At 34.8% G+C, this 25733-nt stretch overlaps 1 protein-coding gene across 2 annotated transcripts in view; it reads right to left on the reverse strand.

Annotated features, from left to right (window-relative positions):
* LOC150105581 (secernin-2-like) overlaps positions 1–25733 on the reverse strand; it is a 196241-nt gene that overhangs the window by 38681 nt on the left and 131827 nt on the right. For both annotated transcript variants that reach the window (XM_090394262.1, XM_090394263.1), the window contains exons 3-5: positions 24589–24776; positions 12329–12528; positions 5782–5991 (exon numbers count right to left, since the gene is read on the reverse strand). In XM_090394262.1, the coding sequence (XP_090250388.1) occupies positions 5782–5991; positions 12329–12528; positions 24589–24776 (598 nt within the window). The remainder of the gene's footprint in view (positions 1–5781; positions 5992–12328; positions 12529–24588; positions 24777–25733) is intronic.

Here is a 25733-nt window from a genome sequence, read left to right on the forward strand (position 1 = left end):
AAAGATTGCAAATACAACTCAGAGGATAACTGCAATACTGAAATGAACCTCGACATATAAAGATTCAATTTTAATTGGACTATTGTGTGCAGGTCTGGAATATAGATTATGAAAACAGATCTATTTTTCTCTCTCTTTTTTTTTTTTTTTTTTGCATAGTCCAGAAATCTGCTCTAGAAACCAAATGTGAAATTCATCTTCCACCTAAAGACAATCACAAGCTTCCATTTCCACAGCAGGATGCAATGTCCAGTAAGTCCATGTCCAGAAAGCTGCATGGTTACTGATGAGAACTTTTTTTGGTAATACCCTGGAATGGAGATCAATTCAGAAGTGATCTCTTTCAATATCACAGACAATTGAAAAACTGTCATTCCATTAGGATTTGGCTTCATAAGTAGCTTTCAATAAAGAGTTAAAATCACGTGTTTGGCACACTATCTAATTCATACTGTAATGCCTTTCAGAGCACAACCACTGGGTGAGCCTTCTATTTTTATCTGCCTGTACAGTATGACGTACTATCATAATGCCATATGATAGCACATTTAGTAAAAAATGCTGTTAGTCATTTCATACTACTCTTTATGCTCATTCTCATCCTGCTACATAAGCCACTGGGTCCAACATATTGAAGATGGGAAGATATTTTTGAGATATTATTTACTTAAATTTTTCTGAAAAAGATTAGTACAAGATATTGTCATCAGCAAAGTTACAAATAGGCATTCACAGTCCACAAAAGAAGACCTGAATATATGTCACAAAAACAGTTTGATAATTCAAAATTCTGAGCTGAAATAATCTGTTAATATGAGGTAGAAATTTGTATCAAATTGCAATCTGAGTTAAAACTGTGTTGGCAGGGTGGTTAGCTATCTTCCCTCCAACCAACTATAAGTTTCTGGTTTACTGTAGATTCAGATCCGACTGTAGGCAAGAATGTTTGTACATGGATGGCTTTAGGTGGTAGATGAATTTGTTTAGTCTCTCAAACAGGATTTCCAGATTACCTAATCCTTCGTGTAACCACAGTACTAATATACAGGTATCCCTTGCTTAATGCAGCGAAATTAATTGCAACAATCCCTTGATATACGTGGCATGAATTTTAATTAATGCACCTTTAAACTTACCATGCAGAAACATGCAAGCCTTGAGGAGTGTTTCCTGGCCGAGAGAAAGAAAATCACAAGCATGATGACATTGATGATAATGCACTAGGTCATCCAAACTCTCTTAATGACCTGCGTGAGAATGTGAAAGTTTTATTTTTTCCACGAAATACGACATCATTGCTACAACCCATGGCCATGGGCGTCATTGCAACTTTTAAAGCTTATTTTCTTAAAAAGACATTCTCAAAGGCAGTAGAAACAACCTCAGAATGAAAAACTCCAGATAAACTGGCAGAAAAAAAAACCTGCTGTCCATGCCCAAGACCGACTAACTTGGCTATGGCTGAGGAAGGTCCTTAAGCTCCTCATGTTGTTGACAGGAATCGAACCTAGGACACTCCTTCCCCAAGCACATGGACGAAGTGCAAAGCCACTAGGCTAACCATGTGGATGATGCAGAATATGTTAAGGAATTATTGGATTCAAATTCAAAAGATTTCAGTGACAACGATCTTGAAATTGAACAACAACGCGCATATGAAGACAATGAACAAATGGAATGTGAAGATGAGGTTCCAAAGGAGATAACAATCAAAGAACTGGATGGAATATTTCGCATTTTAGAAATCGCTTATGAAGCAAGTAATGGATATGGATACAGATGTTAATCGAAGAATGCTTGTTTGCCAAGGTCTAGAGAGTTATTTTGCTTGTTATTAATGCTGATGGAAAAAACTAAAACTGTTCAAATGACTCTTGATAACTTTTTTTTGATAAAAAAAAAATGCAGTAACTAATGTAGGTACAAGTATTTATTAAACATTTATTTTGCATCTTTCCTAAAAGAGTACCTTATAAAACGAATTATTAATACAGTAATCGATCATGGACAAATTGTAATTTTAACCACTGATTATTATATTTGATTAACCCGATTTTGATATGTGCAGTAACATCAAGGGATTAATTAATCGCGTCAATCAAGGGATACCTGTATTATGCTAACAGCCTTTTGTGGGTAGGATTTGTATAAAAAACACTTATTTTTTACAAGGATAAGGAAATTTTAAGCCAGAGAAGAATTCCATATTATACAAACTTACACAGATATATGCATAGATTTTTCCATTAAGGAGGAAAGACTTGTAAAGGAAAGTTGGCAATAAGCTGAGTTCAGTTATTAAGAATAATAATTTTATACTTGAGGATAGGTGTGTGTCAGATTGGATTGCTGTTGTGCAGAAAACAAATTTTATGTGGCTTACTGATCTTAACAATTGTTTTATATAATAAAGGATTATTTTTGTTTCATTACCAAAATTTTCTGGAACTAAAGAAATTCTAAGTAGGTAGACCTATGATTAGAGAAGTATAAAAACAAATGATCCACACAGCTCATTGCCTGTGTTATTGTTGATAGTCATATCTTCATGCTCATTCTGTAACTTTACTATACAAACATACTGAAGAAAGCATGCAACAGTTTGGAAACAAGAACAAAACAGTGGAGTCTTAGTGGCAAATTCTGAAGAGAATATTGATTCAGCTAGAGAGGCATGTGGCAAAGTTGTCTACAAGAATACAAAAATTAGAATAGAATAGAATAGAAAAATTATGTCATGGACACAAGAAGTTAAAGAAGCAGTCCAGAAAAAGAAGAAAGCATTCCAAAAGCTCCTTGCAAATAAGTGGGCAGATGCTCTAAAAGAATAAAGAGAAAAATATAAGAGCTAAGCTATGTGTAAGAGTAGCTAAACAAAAGTCAGGGACTTGGTAAGAATATAAAAATTAAATATTGGGAAGGTGGCAAAGTGTTCTGGAGGATATTGAAAAAGCTTAGAAAGGGAGGAAACAGTACTGTAAAAGGGATCAAAGATGATAAAGGTGACATGAAAACTGAAGATAAGGATATCCTAGGTGTTTGGAGTAATCACTGTGAAAGACTGCTAAATGAAACTAGCAGTGTCAGAAAACACTCAACAAGAATGCAATAAGGAACACACCAATTCTTGAAATGGAAAAAGACATCAAAAACTTGAAATGTGGAAAGACAGCTAGAGTAGATGAAATTTGACCGGAAATGCTCAAATATGGAGATAAAAGTTTTGCAGTGGCTACACTGCATAATCAGAGGGCCTAGTTAGAAAGTCAAATTCCTGATTTACACTGTAGAACAAACAGTTGAGCAATCGTGGGAATATGGCAAAGAACTGCACTGTTGTGTAAATCTAGAAAAAACATATGACAACATGCCCAGAGAAAAGCTTTTCAAAACACTACAGTTATATGGAGTAAGTGGAGCACTATTCAGAGCAATAAATAATTTATATTTAAGTCAGAAGTTAGAATTGAAGGAAATATAGGAAGATGGGTTGATGTAAAATATCAGGCATGAGACAAGAATGCACATTATGAAAGGAAGTGGAATCAAATCCGATATGAGAAATGGAGATATCAAACTTAGCTCTTTGCTTTATGCAGATGATATTGTACTCCTAAACAAGTGCAAGTTTACAGGATTCTCTAACTAAATTGCATAACAGTTGTAACAAATGTGGCATGAAAATCAGCAATAAAAAGACCAAAAAAAACTATTAAAATAGGTGGGAACATAGAAAACTTCAACTGCATTCTCAACGGACAGCCTATAGAACAAGTAAAATACTTAGCTCTTTAGGCACAGCTTTTAGTGAAGATGGCAAATTAAATTTGGAAATAGACAACAGAATAAGCTTTGCTTATTCTGTTGGGGTGGGGAACTAGTTCAGTAAATTTATATGGAATACAGTAATACCCCAAAGTTACGCGGTAGGTGGGACATAAAAAGCGTGCAAGTGGGATTCGCATAACTCGGGGTATAATTTTGCATGTAATTTATATATACAAACATACAATTGGGACCAAAGGTTTACAAAAACACCTATATTTTTTAAGAAATGTAATCATAATTGTAGTTTTACGTACATAAAAAAAAGAAAGTTATTTCGATGTCGATGGTTTCATAAAATCTAATAGATTCGTCTGACGGCATAATGTCTTTTTCTTGTCACACAAAATTTCTTTATAGCAAGCTAATGATTTTTTTATTCCTTGCCTTGTGGCTACAGTTTGTTCCTTGTTAGAATCTATGTCCTCCAAAATCTGTAAACCTTTCTTTTATGATTGTTCTTACTGTGGATTCCTGTAGATCGAACTTCTTTGCTAGCTCACAAATTTTCATTCCGCCTTCAAAATCCTTAATAATGTTGAGTTTTGTTTCCAAAGTCAATGTTTTACTTTTCTTGCTAGCTGTAGAAGAATTGGACTTGCTTCTTTTGGATGACATTATTATTTTTTATGTGATAAAATTTTTATCAAGAACATAACATTAAACAATCGCAAGGTTTGTAGACTATAAAAATCGTGTATGAATGGAGACCGCGTGAAACACGTCAGTGCCTGTTCACAGCATGTGCGACCGGCGCCTGAAAGATACGACTAGTGGTGAAGCGGGATGGGAATACGTACATATAAGAAACCGCGTAACTCTGGATTCGCATAAGGCAGGGTATGACTGTACAAGAGAAATTAGCCAAAACGCTAAACAGCAATATACAAGATGGTGTTCAAACCAATTTTTAAGTTATGGGTTAGTTGGGTTAGAAATAAAGCACTTGATCAAATATTAGAGACCATATTATTATATCACACCTCCAGGGAGTCCAAAGACTCATCGAGGGAGGGCTTCAACTCTACAACTCTTCGTCTTAATACTCCACTAACCTTCGTCATCTAACACCAACGTCATCTACCACCAACTAACACCACTAGTGCTTTCATAAACAATCGTAAACATCCATGCCCACAGCGAGATTCGAACCCACGGCCTTTTGGCTGGAGAGCAGATACGCTGACCACTCGGCCAACCAGGCCGGCACATGGAAGCTATATAAGGAGGGTGTGAGCAAATGAGTGATAAGTGAGTTGTTTGCAGGGAGAGTGGCTGGTGAATGGAATGCAGTGCCTGAGAATATGAACAGAATATGGTGCAATGATCTTGTGCATGACAATGAGGGACCTCACACAATGACTATAGATATGAGAGTTCTGAGAAAAATTAGGGAAGTGAACAGATGGCATCAATGGCAGAATTATATTAAAAATGAAGACACTAGGAAGGAACTGGACATTGAGCAGGGCAAATCTAAGGTGATATGATCACTTAAATAGAATGGTTAAGTGACTATGAAGGACAGGTTAGCAAAACATGTGTTTGATGGCAGGAAAATGACCCAGAGGAAGATTGTTTCAGTCAGAAGTGATGGCTTTAAAGAATGAGATGTGAGATGTTAGATATGACAATATTTAGAGGAATGACAAATAAGAGACTAATTTGGAAGAAAATTGTTGAAAGGAAATTATTACTAATTTTAACTTATTCATTTAGCACTGTCATAGTAGCCTGAACACCCCTCAAAGGGTGTTCAAGCTGACAGATTTGATTCCATATGAGGAAACTGATGATAATGACTTGCACAGACTTTCAGGCGATAATTTACTTTTAGTTAAGTTCTAAAATACTAACTCACATTGAAGTATTCCATTATAGACATTTCTATTACTGTCCCTAACAAAGTTTTTTTTCCAAATTATATCACTTTTGAATGTTTTTAATAATTCTTACCTGAATCTGAAAGTTTATTGAGAAGTTCCTTTCCACAGTTATACCTATGAGTTGCATTTTCATTGCTTTTACCATAAGCACTGCTAAAGTCAAATTCTCCCTGACTAGGATCCCAAAAACCACTAGACTGAGCATGAGATTTCAAATTATCACTCATCAGGTCTACTTTTGTCCCAATTGAAAGGCAATTAGAAATGTTCCTTACACCATCTGAAATTGAAAAAAAAGAAAAATTACACCCATATAAAATTTTAAATAAGTACATCTTTTTATAAAACACCATGTGAAAGATTAATATTACTTTTTCTTCCAAAGCAAGGTTTGAATACTAGCATTTATAGGTCTTCTTAAATGAACTTTAGTTAGCCTGTTTCTGAGTTAGGCTAACTCTTTCATCCTGTAAATAGAAGATGAAAACACAAATAACAAATATAATCTGAAGAATGATAATTTTATTTATTTACATCAACATTTGTGCCAATGGAAACATTTGCAGAAATTCAGTTTTGACTTCAACAAGTATAGCCTGTTATTTTTTTTTTTTCTTTCTTTCTCAATTATAATTAAATCTTCCTTCCTTCAGGTGCCAACTTAAGTTTTATAAAAACTCACAGGTTTGCTAGCTAGATGTGAAGTATAGAGGATGCAAGAGCATCCGTGTCATTTCTGGCCAAATTTCTATCACAGACAAAGTAGAATGAGCATTAATATCTCATGCCAGAATACTTAAGAATCATTTTTAGAATGTGGCAAACTAATTAACTCAAAAATAGTGATGTACGTCTTTTCAGTGATAAGGTCTTCGCTCCAGCCATATATTTATTCCTTCTACTGATTGATGAAGATTCAGTCAGTAACAGATGCAATGAACCATTTGAGTTCAGCTCTTTTTCCTCTTTGAAAGTTATGATCTTAAGGGTTTCTGTGACAGTTCTCAATTGTGAAGAAACTTGTTACACATGCACTATTTTTTGAGTTTTTGATGGATTGGAAATCATCAATGTTACAACACATCGCACATTACAAGGTATTTCTTTTCAAATAATGCAAGCTGCAAATCTGAAACTAACAGTAGCTGAATCTGTATTTACTGCACCTAGAAAAACTCTCTAGTAACTGCAATAGAATCAGCTGATGGTTGGTTCAAAACATTTTAGTCACATCTCATATCATATATGGAGTATGGAAAAGGGCCTGTTATGACACAGAAAAAAAAAAAATTATGTCCTTGCCTTATGGTTGCCATTTGCAGAGTTTCATGAATAGGAGGGAGGGTGATATGATTGGGATATATACATTGGTAAGAGACAGTTACCAGATCATTGTGGAGTAGATTTTTCATAGAGGTTACAACACATCCATTGTCTTCCTCCGTTCACAGATTATGGAGGAAGACAAGGAGAGAGCAAGAGGTCATACCTGGAAGCTATATAAGGAGGGTGTAAGCAAATGAGTGAGAAGAGTGAGAAGTGGGTTATTTGCAGGGAGAGTGGCTGGTGAATGGAATATGGTTCAATGATCTTGTGCATGACAATGGGGGGGGACCTCACACAATGAGTTTTGATTCCATAGAGGTCTGATGTTAATTATCTTTTTTTTTAATCATAGCATTAAAAATGGTGTAATGAATCATAGCAAACAGCCTGAGCCTTTCTACATGTGTAACTGACAGGATTCCCCCCCCCCCCCCGTAATGGAAGTTCTGTTTAATGGAGTAGCCTTCGTAAACAAGTTTCATCACTTACTGCAGTACACCAAAACTGTGGACACTTTTCCAAATGCAAATGAAATCTATGCTATGCTATCGGAAACCTGAACAAAACTCATGTTCAGACTCTAGAGCAAAGTTCTAGTTCACTTTTTCACCACTTCTTCCAACATAAAATGAGCAATGCTATACTGAACATTGTGGAGAACCTGCATATTTATTTTTTTGGAGAGTTTGATTTTATCAACTGTTTTGCTTTAAAATAGTCATGCTGCAATCAAAGCCACTAGACTGACCCTAGACAGTAGTAATACTTGAGATTTTTGGACTAGCCATCGAATAATGTTGCTACCACTATAGCCAGGGTAGAGGAGTTGGGTGAAATTTTCCATATAGCTCAGCAGAACCTCCATATGTTCCATCTCTCCCAATTGCACTTACAGAAAAAGAAGGAAAAGTACAACCTTCCACCTTACAGGTCCAATTTATAAACATTAGAAATCTTTGTTCCATCTTCAGTGTTATTATATATATCCATTTTGTTAAATTGCGAATGAAGATATTTGGGAATTATAACTCTTCATTCACATTTAACATAATTTGCCATAACTTAAGCAAGACTTGTAAATGTTATTTGATGTTAATCTCTTGCTTGTAAATTAATATTCATATAATTACTTTGAGTTTATTTATTACTGTTTAATTATATAATTTTGAGATATGTATTAGTAATAAAAGAACTCTGTGTTAAAATGTCATTCAATTTATTTTATTTATTCCTGTGTTAATATGATAAGAAGTTGTGCAAATATATTATAAAAATTAGTATTTATCATATTTAAATGTACGGAGGCTGTTCAATAAGTTATGACTATATTTATACAGAAAACAGATTACCTTTAATCGTCATCATTTACATGGTCTTTTTCGAAGTAACTCCCGTGAGACGCAATGCATTTGTCTCAACGTTGCGTCCACTTCTTAAACACATTTGAGAGTTCTTTCAAAACCGCCTCTGCAGCTTTTACACATGCTTTGTTGCTTTTGAAATGGCGGCCTCTTAGTGGTTTCTTGAGCTGAGGAAACAGCCAGAAATCGCACGTTGCGAGATCAGGCCTGCATGGAGGGTGTGGTAGGATATCTATGGTGTTCTTCTGCAAAACGTCCACTACACCACCAGCAATATGTGGCCTTGCATTATCGTGGTGCAATAAGAAGCCATTCTTCAGCAATGGATGCTTCCTTTTGACATGCTGTACCATTGTCCGTAAAACATCCGCATAGTATGAGCCGTTTACGGTATTCCCAGGTTCTACAGCTTGTTAGTAAACAATGCCTTTGTAGTCAAAAAAACATTATGGTCATAACTTTACCAGCTGATTTTACAGTTTTTGCTTTCTTGGGGGTAGGCGAAGACAGATGCTTCCATTCACTGCTTTGTTGTTTGATTTAGGGTCATATTGATACAACTGGACGCAAACATGTTTCAGTCCCAAATGTTCAGCCATGATTGAGTGAACACTTCCCACAGAAATATTCAGGACAACATGCAGCTGGCGTACTGTAATTCTGCGATCCTCCTTGATAATCGCTGCTGTGTTGATCATTGTCTCTGTGATGGACGTTGAAGGTCTTCCCTCATGTTCAAGATCTTCCACATTTTGCCTTCCTTCCTTAAAAGTTTTATGCCAGCGAAAAAACACTTGCCCTGTACATTGCTTCATTATGGAAAGCGTCCAATGCCGATTTTTGCAAATGCACACAAAATTTAATCACATAACGCTGTTCCAAGGACGCTTCTATTTCGACGACTGGTCGCGGCTCGTAGGCATGCCGAAACAAGCTTGCGTTTAGTCACGTGACACTCTGGCACATCAGCCCATATACGCCATCTATCAACCTCTTTTGTTAATACAGACAGCAACATTTCTTTATTCCACAGAAATTAATATTGTGATGAGTGGTTTTGCGACAGTAAAATTAGTCTTATTATTAATTGAACAGCCCTTGTATATTATATGAATTGTAAAATATCCTCTTATTTTGTTTCTGTACGTAAGAGTGATTTTATGTAATTCATTTGATTGGCTGCTGAAGAAGAAACGGAGTTTGTTTTTAGTCAGCGCATGTTTAGAACGTGAACGGCTGTGATATGGAAAGAACCTAGTAAATGTAACTGAACTGGTTAGAACTGGATTTTGGTGGGAAGAATGAACGTATTTAATTGGAAAACGAAAGTAAAAAGGGAGAAGCATTCAGGACAGCAAGGAGTAAAGTAACGGGTGGCAGCAAAGGGATTTGGATATGCTGTAAATAGATTAGGAAGGAACCGGGAAATTAATAGGCAATTAGGAATATTTATACGGAATTCTAAAATTACAACGAATTCCAATTGTTTTGAGGAAGAATAGTGCAAGACTGAATTTAATGCACAGAAGAAAATAAGGAATAAGTAGATTACCTAAAATGAGTGTGTCAAGACTTGTGAAGCTCTGTTTATTATTTCAGTTATATAGTGAAGATTCCCTTTGAACAGTATTACTTCAAAGTGATAGTTAACTTCAGTTTTAAGTGTGCCTATAGTGAATCTGATGTGCAAAGATGTAACCCGGTAAGAGCAGTCCATTTTTTTTATATTTCAGCGTGAAGAAATAAGAGTTAGCTCCGCCTGATATATCTCAACATTAACTGTGGCATTCTACTAAAATTAGCCAAAGTATGGAGCTTTAAAGTGTTCCCCCCCCCCCCCTTGAAGTGATAACTGCCTCATAATTGAATTAAGTGTTTGTTGACTAAGAGAGAATTAGAGTTTTACTATAAGAGTATTTACTGTAAGATTCTGTAACATTGAACTGTGTGAACCATTTTAATTATTCGGAAGAATGTAGAATTGACAGCTGGATGTCTGATGCCTAATGTTTTCTGTTTGTTATGAATACCTGAACTAAGTTGATTTGCATTATCTTGTTTTCAAAGTTATACTAAATGTACATGTTATATAACCCTGCATTAAATGTTTTGTTTTATTGATTCTAATTTGGTATTTGCCTGATTCTCCTTCATTGCACCGCTCATAAAAAAAAATATCGGACCTTGTGGAAGCCTTAAATGATAATATTAACCTCAGCCTGTTTCTCTCATAATAAATCATCTCACTTTTCCTCCCTCGAAGATAGCATTTGTGATCTGATATCTCATGAAAAAGTATATTTAACATAAAATCTCATTTTTTATTTTTAATCTTCTATGGCTAAAAATCTTTTCTATCAAATCCAGCTGTTGTCACTTTCATTTAACTAATGCCACCAATCATTCTGAACATTTTTATTTTTTTTCTTCGAATCTTGATTCTAATCATCATCAATGGTTCAAACAGGCTGTTAAGTAGTGATCTTCTGAGTGTAATTGGATTTCATAAGTGTAATTCTAGGATAAGATGATTAAAGCCAAATGCATTTGTCTACTTTGTATATAAATTGCATGTGTTCTGCTGGATGGTTTTCTTTGCCTGATTTTTATTATTATTATTACATAACACCTCCAGGGAGTCAAAAGACTCATCAAGGGAGGACACCTACTCTACAACTCCTGATAAAGCTTCTTTGCATCTTAGTGGGATTCTTCAAGCTGAAGGGTATCATTAGAACTGAATGAGCTATAGAAGCTCAAATTTTGATTCTCTCCAATCCAATTTTCCAATAAAGTCATCTTCTTGATACAACTCAGACTGTCTTCTCTTTTCTGGCTGATAAACAGTTTTTTTTTGCTGTCACAAAAATTATGTCACCAAAACCAATGACATGTCTACTAGAATAGAATACTAGATAATTTTAACCACTCTACACTTGATCTTGTGATGATTTCTTCCAATGGAGCAAACATTTACATACCCACTCTCTTCCTTATTATGAAAATGTCAAGTGGAATGATTTTTGCAATTTGTTTAATTCTCTTGGTTTGATTACTTCTTTGATTACAGAAGATTGTTTTCAATCTTCTGATTAAAGAATTTACTAATTATTATAGGTACAAAAACAGTTAGATCCCATTCTATTTTTTTTAATTCTCCATTTTTATTATTCTGTGTACATTAGCCTCAAAATAATTGCAAATAAATTATCAGTACATCTAACCTGATTTTGAAAGGGCCAAAAGCAAGAAACTTAAATCTTGGAAGTCATGCTTTCTAGTCCCTGGCTGAAGCTGATGGTTATAACTTTTATTAACTCTTTATATATATATGATCCACACATGAAAGGCCACAAGACCTATAGCACATTAGTGCCATGTGTGGGCAAGAGGAATATAAGAAAGGAGGAATCTGTTTGCATTTTATTTGAATAGCTGAATATCTTGAAGATCATTGGGGAATGCAGAATGGGGAAGACTTGGAGTCTGTGATAAAATTAAACCTTCTGCAACCCTCTCCCCTGCCATATACACTATCATTCCTTTTATTTATCCTTTCAATATATAATGTTCTTTACATTAATTATTATTGTTGTTGTTGTTGTTGTTGTTATTATTATTATTATTATAAGAGAACCTCCATGAAGACATGACTATACAGACAGTTAAACCATTCAAACCACTAAGAGGAATCAATTTTATGCAGACTGATAATAAGATATCTTAGCCATGTTGTCCAAAAACAAAAGGTTTGACCAACATAAGTACATATAAATAATTTCACATGGCTAACATGTAAAATAAATGCTAAAAGTAAGCAATGCATTGAGCTATACTTGAGAACATTTGTTATTCTCATGTTAATGCTAGTGCATAAAAATTGAATTTTTCTAATTCTTTAATGTTACTCTCTTGCCAAATTTTACCTACTAGTTACACATTCAGCTGCCCATAAAGTTCCTGCTGTTTCCAGAACCCATGCTTCTGTGCGATCAGCAATCAGAAAACTATTATGATAGATTAAGTCTGAAGCAGTATCAGAACAAGGGCCACCTTGACCATGCTGCTCTAGCAGTTGAGTGATCACATCTACGGCTTGTTTTGCAGTAGTAGCACGTTCTAAGCCCAATCTATGAATGATAAGTAAAAAATAATTTTTTAATGGAATATCTTACTCAGCTAGGTTTGTGCCAAATGAGCTACTACTAATACATAAAAACATAGTTTTAATTAGGCAATTTGTAATAATATAAGTAAAGTTATCAAAACCATCTTTGTAAATTTTCGTTTGTCACGAAACTACAATGTTGTAGTAATTGTGGACTAATTAATGACACTTTAGAACATACAATGAACTTTATAAAAGTTAAATTACTAATATTTTGATGCCTATATTAGCATTACATCTTCAGGGATATACTTAACATCACTGATTGCAAGGGACTATTACATAGTCTTTCTGATAAAGAATGCACCAGTTTTGCCAATTTAATTGTAATGAAAACTCCTTACAAGCCTCCTTTCTCTGTCACTTTCACAATGGTCCTTTTCCATGTAGTCCTTGGAAAAGGACCACTGTCTTCCTCATTTTCTCCTTCCAGAGGGTGACCAGTCATTAATTCTCAATGGCCACCATTTTTCTGTCATTCTCTGGATGTGTCCATACCAGTGGTTCCCCCCCCCCCCCCAAAAAAAAAACACTAGAAAATTTTCCTAATTAAAATTAATTTTTTTTTTTATTTATGTTGTGTCGTGTCTTCTATTTCGGTTTGAGGGCAGATGGTCCAAGATTTTTTGTCCTTTTATAAGTTTGTCCAACGGAACACTCATCCAGTCAGACATTTCGTCCAATCTCAATTTGTCCCATCGATGTCAACTGACTAACCTGACAAACTAACTAACCTGACCAACCAATGTGTCAACTGACTAACCTAACCAAGACAATAAACAACATGCATATTGTCTTGCACCCTTCTCATTTGTGTCAAATGACTATCTACTACTGTGCCAACCGACTAACCTAACGTGCGAGGGTGGACCATGCATATTGTCTTGCATTTTGTCCAATTATTTTCCATTGGACGAATAAGATTGGATGAAATGTCCTACTGGACGAGAAAAGTAATGGATGAGATTTTGATTGGACGAACTGCCCTGAAACCTCTATTTCTATAATACTTATGAATTAGCAATGATTACAGATGCTCAGTCATAGGTCGTATGCAATGCATAGTGTGTATTCTCAAATCATCTACTCAACTCAGACCTCCCCCCCCCCTGCCCAAGATTAAATCCTGAGTGTGCTACTGGTCCATACCATTTCAAAGCACATATCTCTATCCTCTCTATAACAGGCTGTTCAACTTTGATCTCTGTTCGAATGTATGCATCTCTCAGACGATCCATATAGTAGCTCTCCTACTATGTCTGAAGTAATCCATTTCCCCCAACTTCTACTCGTCTCTTCTGGCTGTTAGAGAGTGTCCAACACTCGCATCCATTAGTCATTGTGCTCTCTATAATACTGTTAGTATATTGTAATTTAATTTCATTAGCCAGTAAGAAAATGCAAAATTATTATTTGTAACTAAGGCAATCAATATATAAAAGTAGTTGTATCAATACTTAAGCATGGCTTAGTAAGGAATTTCTTACTGTATATTCCATGTCTCTCTCTCTCTCTCTTTCCCAGTTTCAACTACTTAAAACAACAAAGAAAGTCAAGTAAAGAAAACTAGATTTCATGTGGATAAAGTCACATTTTCCAAAGCCTTCCAGATTTACTTCAGTATTATACATGGTCTTAGTTCAAACCTCAGTGGTGTTCGTATCCAAACTACCACTCTGCAAAATCACATTGACTTTTCCTAACAGAAATTCAAATTTTAGCTTCTACAAGCACTGCTCACCTCAGTTTTTATCTACATTCCCTTCAACTCTTTCTCAAAATGTGGCATTAGCATATGACTTTGTTCTGATATACCATAACAGAGTTTCCATTTTATTTTATTTATTTATTCATGTAGGTTCTTCCCAATCCTTGACTGTCTCTAGGGGCTGGTTGAGAGCTTCAATTTAGAATATCCTCTTTTTGATTTTCTTTGGCTAAAAATTCGTCAATCCTATTCTATCAGATCCATTTGTGCCTATTGCTTTCCTAATGCCACCAACCATTCTGAACTTCTTGATTTCCTTTCTTTAAATGTTGATTTTTCTTCAGTCTGATGATCCTAATAGCGAAGTCATCTTCCTTCGAGATTTCAATATCCACAACTCCAATGGGCTTTCTTCTTTCATGTCAAGTAAAGATGCTGTAGAGACATCTTTACTGATGTCTCTACAGCATGTAGAGACATCAGTAAAGACATCAATATTCAGTAGAGACATCAATATTCACTATTAGAGACATTAGCTCTCACCAATGATCTTACAGATTTTTTTCTCAATATCAGAATACCAGATTCCTCTGCCCTTAATGTTCCTACTCTTCCTCACTGTGGTGACCCTTTTATGTATGCTGTGGATGTTATTTGTCCTCTATAGAATCCAGTGTTGATTTCTTCTTCTTCCATCGAAGAAGAAGAAATCAACACATTATTTGTCCTCTGATTTATACTAATGCCACACATCTACATGTCTGGCATTAATAGAAAGCCAAGCAGGGTGATCTTTGTGTCTTCTGTTCTTCTTTTCCTTGGTAGGATTGTTGTTTTTAAGCATTTGCACTGCCTGTATCGGTAAAGCAATTCTTTATGGTATGGAAACATTTATTCCACATTTCACTTTAAATTCTTGTTCTTTAGCTAAGCATTTCTTTTCCAAGAAGCGTACCAAAGCAGCATAAAAGAAGAACCAGAGATATTGCAATTGGCTTTCGTTAAGATGTCCATGTTCCTTTTCAGTTTATGCCAAAGAAATAGCCAAACAAACTATCAGCACATCTAAAACTTTAAAAGCAGGAAATTTGCATCACATACAAATGAGAGTTGTGCTTTCAAGTCTCTTGCCAAAGCTACTGACTGTAACTGTTGTGTAGCCATGCATCTTTTTATCACCTGGATGGATTCATTACCCATACAAAAAAAAAAAACAATTTCCCAGTTTTTGATAAATGTTCTCATACCATTTCAAAACAAAGCATTCTATGTATCCTTTGATATTTTACTAAAAAGAGATCAGAAGAATCTTATCCAAACTGGATGCCAAAAATCTCCTGGTCCTAATTGCATTTTTTCAATCATATTAAAGTTTTGTACTCAAGAGTTGACTCCTATTTTGTGTCACTTTTTTATTCTCTCATATTCCAGTAGTATCTATGCTGCAGCCTGAAAATTATTCCATACTCTCTCCATTTCTCAGAGTGATAAATCCATGTAATCTAATTTCACTTCAGTTCTTTCTATGGTAATGAGGTGTCATTAACACTTAACTACTATGCTACCTTGAATCTTCCCAAGTAATAAATGATTGCCAGTGTGAATTCTTCCACTGTTGATTAGCAAGGGATCATCTTATGTTACCCACCTTTCGACAAATGAAAAAGTTTGGAGAATCAAAAGTGGTTGATATCCGACACAAAGACCTAATAAGTAAGCTTGCATCATGGTCTGACTTCTTCTGCAAATGGTCTACTAGCTCTCTCTCTGGATGCACACATTACTTGTGATGGAGAGTGGATGCTCAAACTTTGCAACTGATGCTGGTGTTCTGCAAGGCTCTGTTCCTTCACCTACTTTTCTATATATCATGACTTCTCCAGTTGACATCATAATTCAATACAAATGATAAATTTAGTTTAATCCTTTATCCAAGTGTGAGCAAACAAAGTTTGCACCTGAAAATATCTTCAGGACTGGGGTAAGGTAGTACAACACTGAGCAACTCGTAGCAAAGGTGGACAAAGATAACATCACTCCTATCTCAGTATCTCCCATAATGCAAAACACATCTCCTTGCAGATCTGTATAATGTTATGCATTAAGGGAAGGGTCACTACCCTGACTAGTTTAGCCTTTTACTGAGGTCTCTTCAGTGGGAGCCAGGCCCAGCAATGGAGATACCAGGCAGAAGCAATGGTGCGGTCATCTTTACTTATAGGAGTTGCCAAAAGGTGTGCCACCTTTTTTATTAAATTACTCTGGATTTAGAGAAAGATGTTGAAAGTTTATTTTTCACTTGGCTAGACTATAATAAATTTAGTTTAATCCTTTATCCAAGTGTGAGCAAACAAAGTTTTACTACCTTACCCCAGTCCTGAAGATATTTTCAAGCACAAACTTTGTTTACTCACACTTGGATAAAGGATTAAACTAAATTTATTATATTCTAGCCAAGTGAAAAATAAACTTTAAATTCAATACAAAGTTTTGCTGATGACAGTGAACTACATTCCTCTTTCTAATTTGATAAGCCTTGCACTCTACAAATCACCAAAGTTCCAGAATATCAACTTCTAATCATAAATTCTGATTTCCAAACCATTCTTCCGTGCAGTTCTGATAACCTTATTAATTTGAATGTTAGTTTTATTCGCAGTCCAGTTTTATTTCTCAAAAATACTTATTTCAGTCTTATTTTTGACATCCTGATCTCTAGATAAGAGATATTTTCTTCGCACGTTACTGCTAACATTCTGCAACATCAGTGAATCTAAAGGACTATTTTTTTGAAATGCATCTAATGGCAATAACTTCCAATTGTCTGCTTTTTGTGCTAGTAGCAAAATTAAGAAATGCATAAACTCATCTGCACTTCCATCCACAATGACAAAATGAATATTCTTTTTTATTTGTGATACATAATTCATGCTGAAATTTGTTTATCACTTAAATTACTACCAGTGCCTCTTTGATACCATAATAACTTAAGATATAAAGACTTGTCTACAAAAGAAAATCTCTCTTAGCATGAATGAATGATATATTCACTTCTAGTTCTATTTTTTCCTCCTTTTGGTCTTTGCATAACTCTCATTAGTGATGACATCATCACAGCATTGCTCAATTAAAGAATTCCACTACTTCTGCAGTGCTCACTTTTCTATCATCATCCACTATGACACATGTGTATATGAAGATCAGTTTTTTTTTCATGTCTCCTACCAATTTACAATCATTGCCTTCTCCATGTATGCCACAGTAGAAAACACATATGATTGAGAAGGCAGTGATATCTCTGTCTCATATTAAATAACCTCACAGACATTACACATATATTGCCATCGTTTACTTCCATCCTGAATGGTCATAATTCTTAGGGCTATCCTTAATATCTCCCCTTTTTGTCTTTTCAAATTCTTAGGGCTATCCTTAATATCTCCCCTTTTTGTCTTTTTTGTTCTCTCAGAAGATTCTATACATTTCATCCTCAATTTATCAAGTTTCAAATGTGGTGAAGATGAGATATAAGCGAGATATCATGATAATAATTATTTTTTTAAAAAATGTATCCTGTTTACCATATATCTACATTGAAAATAGTCATAAGACTTGACTGAAAATTCTGTGTTTACTCAAAACTTACATTATTGTTACTAAGTTTTGAATCAATTAGCCCAATGGCATGTTATGAATATCACAAATTCAACATTCTATTTCTAATACTCCTTTGCATTATTATTCTATATACAAACATAAGTCTATGTAAAGGTTCAGAAGTCATGCACTTGTCATTTGTGTTGTCATACCATCTCTCCCTTTCCATCACTAAATGTTCTCTTGAAAGACAGTGATATCTCATAAATCTGTCTTCCAGTTCCATGGAATCCTTTAGATGAATCCTAAAGGATAAGATATAACTATGGACATACATCAGAAGAGCAAGTATCAACAGTACATAAAACAATATATTAGACTCAAACTGGAATATTTATAGTTATTGAGAGAGACTATACTAACACACGTCATTATCAAAAAATGTTGAAACTGAGTTGGGTTTAACATAAGTGAACAACAAGAAAATATTGCCAATTCTGAAAATATATTGCTCGATAGCTTCCTTCCTTCCAGTTCTAATCCTTGACCTCTGTGAAAATAACAGAGATCATGGAAGAAATAAAAAGCAAGAGATAGTGTTTATGTGCAAATGTAAACAAAATTATAATTTGCATGAAAATTATCACAATAACATAAATATTATAATTTTTTTAATGATTTTAACTGATCAAAAACTTTCATCTAAAGAGAGATATAACTGAATCCAGTCCAAGTATCCAGAAAAACTGGATACTTTGGGATGAATTCAGTTATTGCCATTCCATGGAATCCTTTGCAAAATGATCAGTTTATTTTATTCAAGTTGCAATTATTTGTATCCTGGTTGGACGAGTGGTTAGCGTACTCTCTCTCTCCAAACAACAGGCTGTGGGTTTGAATCCTGCCATGGGTATGAATGTTTGTGATTGTCTTTAGGTGGAAGATGAATGTCATCGTCTGGTGTGAGACCACTGCCTGCTTATTGGAAGTCTCAAATGGCTTGAAAAAGTTCGATGTTTGTCTAGAGCAGGGTTTCCAAATTATGTAAAAAAAAAAATGAAAAAATATATATATATATATATATATATATATATATATAATATATATATTATATATATATATATATATATTATATATTATATATATATATATATATTATATATTATATATATATAAAAAAAAAAAGAAATCCTTAGCCCACCCATGGTACAAAATGTACTATAAGTTTATAAAATAACCTTTCGGGGATAGGAGCAACATAAAGGTAAAAAAATAAAAAGATCCTGACTAAATTATTCAAAGAAACTGGATGTAGTTAGCTGCAAATATTGTGGGATATTTAAATAAAAGATGGAACAAAAAAAAAAAAAAAAAAAAAAAAAAAAAAAAAAATTACATGCAAGTTTATTGCATAAGCATTATCATATGGAGTTTTTGTGTCCATCACAAATACTCAGAATCATGTATGTTTCTGAAATTCACACATTCATTGTTTCAAGATTATTATTACATTGTCATTTTTCAGAAAGCCCAAAATAGCCATTATTCACATATTACTTATATCTCAATTTAAACGCATTCACAACTAATCTGACAACCCATTTCACCATTCTCCAACCAAAAAAAAAACCCTTGCTAACCACACTTCTACATTATCCAGGGGTAACCCTGCGTCACATGCTGAAAAATTTCTTATACATCAATCCTTTATCCTGTGTGAAGCACTATCATAAAATAATCAAAGTTTTAACCCTCAAACTTTCAATCTATCCTCATAGGGAGCATCCCATTGACAATTTGAATTAGCTATTTGAATCCAAAGTGTATAACTTTACACTTTGCCATATTAAACTTACAATCATTTTCTTTTATTCATAATGCCAATTGAAATCATTCTGCAGTATTATTATTATTCAGGCCTCCATGGAGTCAAGACTCATCGTGGGAGGTCCTTCCTAAGAAACACAAAGTCTATCATACCACTCCTTAAACTCATTGACCATTCTCGCTCTCACCACTTCATCAGGCAATGCATTCCATGCTTCAACCACCCTCCATGCAAAGAAACCACTCCTCACCCTCTTGCTCACAGATTCCTTTCATAACTTCCAGGGATGGCCTTTTGTCATCACTCCATCCTGCTGTTCAACAAAGCGAAAGAACTCCCCAGTGTCAACCCTGTAACCACCTCTCAACAGTTTAAAAGTCTCAATCATATCACATCTTCTCCTTCTATCCACCAAACTCTGCAGTCCACATTCCCTCAGCCGATCCTCATAACTATCATTGTACAGTCCTGAAACCATCTTTGTTATCTGCCTTTGTATTCTTTCCACAGCTAATTTATCCCCTTCAAATCCTGGGGACCAAATCTGAGAACAGTAGTCCAAGTGTGGGCTGATCAGGGTCTTATACAATGGAATGATAACTGTTTTATCTCTGCAGGTCAGCGTCTTTCTCATTATTGCAGCAATCCTCTGTGTTACCTTCACCACCTTTGCAATATGTCCCCTAAATTTCAGGTTTCTATCAATCATCAACCCCCAGATCTCATCTCCCCCTACTTCCTCCAGTATAACTCCTCCCATAGAGTATGCAGTGTCCCATCGAAGTTTCCCAAACCTCAAGACCTTACATTTTGCTGAATTAAACCGACACCCCCGTTCATTTGCCCATCTATCTAGCTTATTCAAATCCTCTTGCAGAGCTACTGCACATCTGCACTATTACTAATAATCCTTCCCAGCTTCGCATCATCCACAAACAACTGAATATCCTCTTGCAATCCACTGACAATGTCATTGATATAAAGGTTAGGTTCCAGTACTGGTCCTGTGGGACCCCCACTTGTAACCCTCTGCTTCCTTGAAATTTCCCCACCATACACAACTCTCTGATACCTATCAGACAGCCAATCCTGAATCCAGTTGACCAATCTGACATCCAGACCCATGTGCTGCAACTTGAATATCAGCTTATCATGTGGCACCTTGTCAAATGCCTTCGCTAAGTCTAAGAAAATGGCAGTATATGACTTTCCCTCATCTAATGCTCTTGACTTTATCATAAAAGACTAGCATATTGCTAAAACAAGAGCACCCCCTTCACAAATCCATGTTGACTCTCACAGATAACATTACACTTATCTGCCCAATGCTGTATACAGTCCTTCACTACTTTCTCCAAGATCTTACTAACTACTGATGACACACAAACTGGCCTATAATTAGACACTTCCAGTCTGCTACTGCCCTTATGCAATGGCACTATCTTACCTTCCTTCCATTCCGTGGGCACCTTTCCCGCAGCCAAACTTTCATTGAAAAGCCAGGTCAAAGGCGCTGTCAGTGCCCTAGCACATTCTCTCAGAACTTGTGGTGAAATACCATCCAGTCTCACAGCTTTACTGACATCCAGAGTACTCGGTATTTGAAACACACTCTCCTCCTGCACCTCTAAACTGCCCTATCCCTCTAGTATTCAAATTGACTCCTACAGGGTGAAATATTCAAATAAAGTGTTCATTGAACAATTCCACTATGTCCTCTGCATCAGTCACTCTATTCCCATTTTTACCCCACAATGTCATTCTTCCACAGTCATTTCTCCTCCTACTGGCCACATATCTAAAAAAATTCCCTAGGATTTTCTTTAGATCTTAGGGCCAATCTCTTCTCATATTACAGTTTTGTCTTCCTTACCATACTAGTCACTCTTCTGGCCTGTGTCTTATACTCTTCATGCATCTTCTCTATACCGTGTGTATTAACTACTACTCTACCAATTTAAGTGATGTGAAACAACCATCCTGCTTATTAGTCTTCATGAAGCACCATGTTTGGTGTCTGAATAAGGAATTCAGAATCATCTGACTCTAAGCCAATCGACGATACTAACACTAATTGCCCTATAGGCTAACAGCCTTTCTCAGGTGGAATTTACATGTTAAAAAAAAAGGGGGGGGGGGTGATGACCAGTAGTGTGCTGCTGGGCTTCGTACTTAGTTAATCATACATGAATGTATGATTAACTGAGTTTTGAATGGTTTGAGGAGAAATATCCATTTGTTGCTGATGATCCAAAACAGGATAGGGCAATAGTCAACAAATATGATGTACAGCTCCTGAAGGATAATTTAAATAGACTGGCTTTATGGACATTGGATAATAGTTGTAAGTTTAATTGGCAGAGTGTAAGGAATTCCCTTTAGGATGAAAGATTATATGTTATGTTAGGACTTGATGAGGCTAGGAATTATTCAAATCCTTAGAGACAAGAATGCAAAATACAAAATAACTCATAGGATCACTTGCATTTTTAAGAGTACACTGACAAATAAAAAGGTTATTATTCCTTTTTATAAGGCTTGATATGGTCACATCAGGATTACTGGGCAAAGATTAAGTTGATTGGGTTTTAGGGGAAGGGATAGAAGTGTTGGAGGTGAATCCCAAATTGAGTGGCCAGAATGTGAAAAGTGAAAGTTTGTAGGTTGAAATCAGATCAACGGGTAAAACACACGATATGATAGAAAAATATATGTTACTAAAGGAGAATTTTATAAGATTAATGCAGAAGACATTTTTCAATGTGTGAATGGTGCTTAATTTAAATTTTTATTATATAATAACACAGATTAAGAAAAGCTTTATGGTGTACCTAGGGCTAAAGAACACTTCAAAAATGAAGAGTTTATAAAATAAAGGATTCAGAACTTGATTGATGATATCACAGATTTACAGAGGGCTCAACAAAACTATTCAGTTGTATGGAATCCAGGAAATTTATTATAAGTGAGTGAATCAGAAATTTTTTATTTCATCCAATGAAAGAAATTTTATAAAAAGCATATTAAAAATTACATGTGAAACTATGGCAACAAAGTTATGTTTCTTATTTGTTTGATATACAATAGGAGATGAGCTTGCTATGCTCCACGTCTATCACACAAGGCTGCCTAATGGTGAAACTAGTCTTGAAATATTAGGAAAAGACTGTAGCTATGCCAATGAAGGCATAGAGCATGGAAAGGAAAAGTAGAAAAAGTCCAGGATACACCATACATAACAGGAATGTCATAGAAATGATAGTTGGGCACATTTTCATAAAACAAAACTATCCAGATGGCAGTCAACCAATGTCTGTCTGTAATGGATTAGGAACAATATTGAAGATTACAAGATTAGCTATTAACTAAGTGGCCTACAGCTGTAATCTATATCACTATAACCAAACATCCACAGGACAGTTTTCATCAGAATCTCTGAACACAGGCCACATATGGTACCACCATTATAGCAATTCAGAACTTGCACACCATACTTTGGATACTTATCACAGAATCCACTGGGAGTGCAGGGGATAAATAAAGTCACCTTGCTTCACAGAAACAAATACAAGTAGGAAAGAATTCATATGCTTCCATATCCATCTCCTTGAGTTCATGCACTTTGAAAAACCATCCTAACCTCATATTTAGATGCATAAAACTGCACCAGAGAAAACACTCATCATACCATCCCATCAAGCACATTCATAAATGACACTGAAGTGAAGAAAGAAAGCAAGGATTAAAGTCCTAAACTGTGACTTTAGGCCTTGCTTTATTTCTTCGTTTCAGTCTCACTTATGAAGTGCCTATCCATACTTATCCATGTAGTATTTCTTGATAATGAAAATTTAACTTCTGGTTAAATACAGAAAAAAAATTAAATTATTTTGGTTATAATAGCAACCACATTGTCTTATCCTTTCTAAAAATACCAATACACATAACATAAATAGTATACAGCAACAATCTTTGAGAATCTTAATAGGATGGATAAAGATCACAAAATTTAAAAAAAAATTATAAAGTAACAAATTACTAAACTAACTAAAATGAAAGTCTTATGATTCAATAATCATTCCCACTATTTCAAGGAGATGAGATGGACAACTAAGAAAAAAGGAAAAAAAAAAAAAATCAGCCTTTCAAATGTCTCTAGCATGTTGCTAAAAAGCACAGGAATACCATGATTAACCTGGTTATTACAGACAAACAAGAGGGACAATTGGGACCTACCTCTGTTAGGATATATGCCACCCCTACTTTGCTACTCCTAAATTCAAGAAAATATGCAAAATTAAAAACAAAAGGTTGGGATACAGTTTTTTTCCAACCTTCAAATCTGCCACTCCCAGGCATTGTTTTAATTGTTAAGTGGTTTATGAAAGTAACCATCCTTCAGATAGCTGACCCATCCTAAGAAGAAAGAAGACTACTAATATCTATATATATTCTGTTAAACTGTTGCACTCTAATCACTATTTTATCATTGTGTGTTTTTGCAATTATATATATAGTTTAACAACATATTACTATTTATATTACTTAGCTTAAACAGAAGATTCAGCCTTAAAACTGAAACTCAACAAATGAAATCTTGAGATGAGGGACTGAATTCTATGGTCAATCCATTATAAAGCAAACTCACAACATACTTCTTATCCTGACTATTTCATCATTATAAATGTATTTCAATGAAAAAATATTTTAAAATAAATTTTCATACTAATGTTTATGATGAATAAGCAAGAACATCCTTTAGCCTCTCATGACGTAGCAGTATGTTAAAGAAGTTGTTAAAACATTTCAATATAAATATCCGAAATGAATTAGTGATGCCATTTCATACTGATATGCCAAAAAGGGCCATAATTCATATGACGGCATACCTCACTAAATCCATTCCTAACAGCTTTTCTTCTTCATCTTCTGGTCCATTCAATTTGGTATACACAGCCTCATTTCCTATACATACTCCATGTTCATTGGCTCCCATCTCTGCTCCCCACATCCATGCTGGTTTACTCAGAATTACAGCATGTGTATGTTCAACTTGATCTATTTCTATGCAAGTGCACTGTAAGGAAAAATTGTAAATAAATATAAGAAATGAAGTTCTGTAAACTGTGAAAAATGTACTTTGTTCATGAACTGATATAACACTGAATGGTCAGTTTATTATGTACATCTACATCATAATCTAACAAATTTATTTAAAAATTTTAACTCCACTATTGTTATTAATACCCAGAACTAGGAATTTATAGCACTGAAAGCTTCATTTTCTGTCCACGTGGCCTAAGTCCTAAAGGCTCTATTATCATGGTTACAGTAGATGGAAAATTCGTTTTTTTCAACAGAATATATATATATATTGAATAAATGAATGATATCACTTTCTTCATTAAAACTTAATGCCCATATCTCAAATGCATAATCAACATCTTGAAGATTTAGGATCAATAATGTAGAATGACATTTATATCATGTACCTAATTTTCACTACTAAAAAAAAAAAAAAGTGATTAAAACTAAAGTTGATGGCTTCACAAATTTTGTAATTATCCTCTATACCAAATTTAATCAAAATCTGTCAAGCGCGAGGATTGTTTTTGCATACTTAAAACCATCATACACTGATTTAAAATTCACTGTAATATCACTGATCATATTACTAACTTAAATAGACTATTATAAGCCTGCCTCTTTTGCTGAATGGAAAGTGTCACTACTCCCCAACTAACAGGCAATGGGTGTGAATTCCACTCTAGCATGGATGTCCTGGAAAGCATTTAGAATCAGTACAGTTAGTCACTGCAGGGTTTCCAGATTATCTAATTGTTATCCTTTCTTTCATGTTTACATGGTGATCAGAATACATTTTGAAAAATTATGGAGACAACTACCATGTTATAGAGTAAAACTTTAGTTTAATATAAATTAAAATCAACACTCTACCTTCATATCAATGAAGCATACACAATATATATACAGAGAAACAAGCTGCACTACAATCTACATGGTTTGCTAAAGT

Source organism: Typopeltis vanoorti, chromosome 6 (genome assembly GCF_054136105.1).
Source record: "Typopeltis vanoorti isolate ZY-2024b chromosome 6, IOZ_Tvanoo_1.0, whole genome shotgun sequence".
NCBI lineage: Eukaryota > Metazoa > Arthropoda > Arachnida > Uropygi > Thelyphonidae > Typopeltis > Typopeltis vanoorti.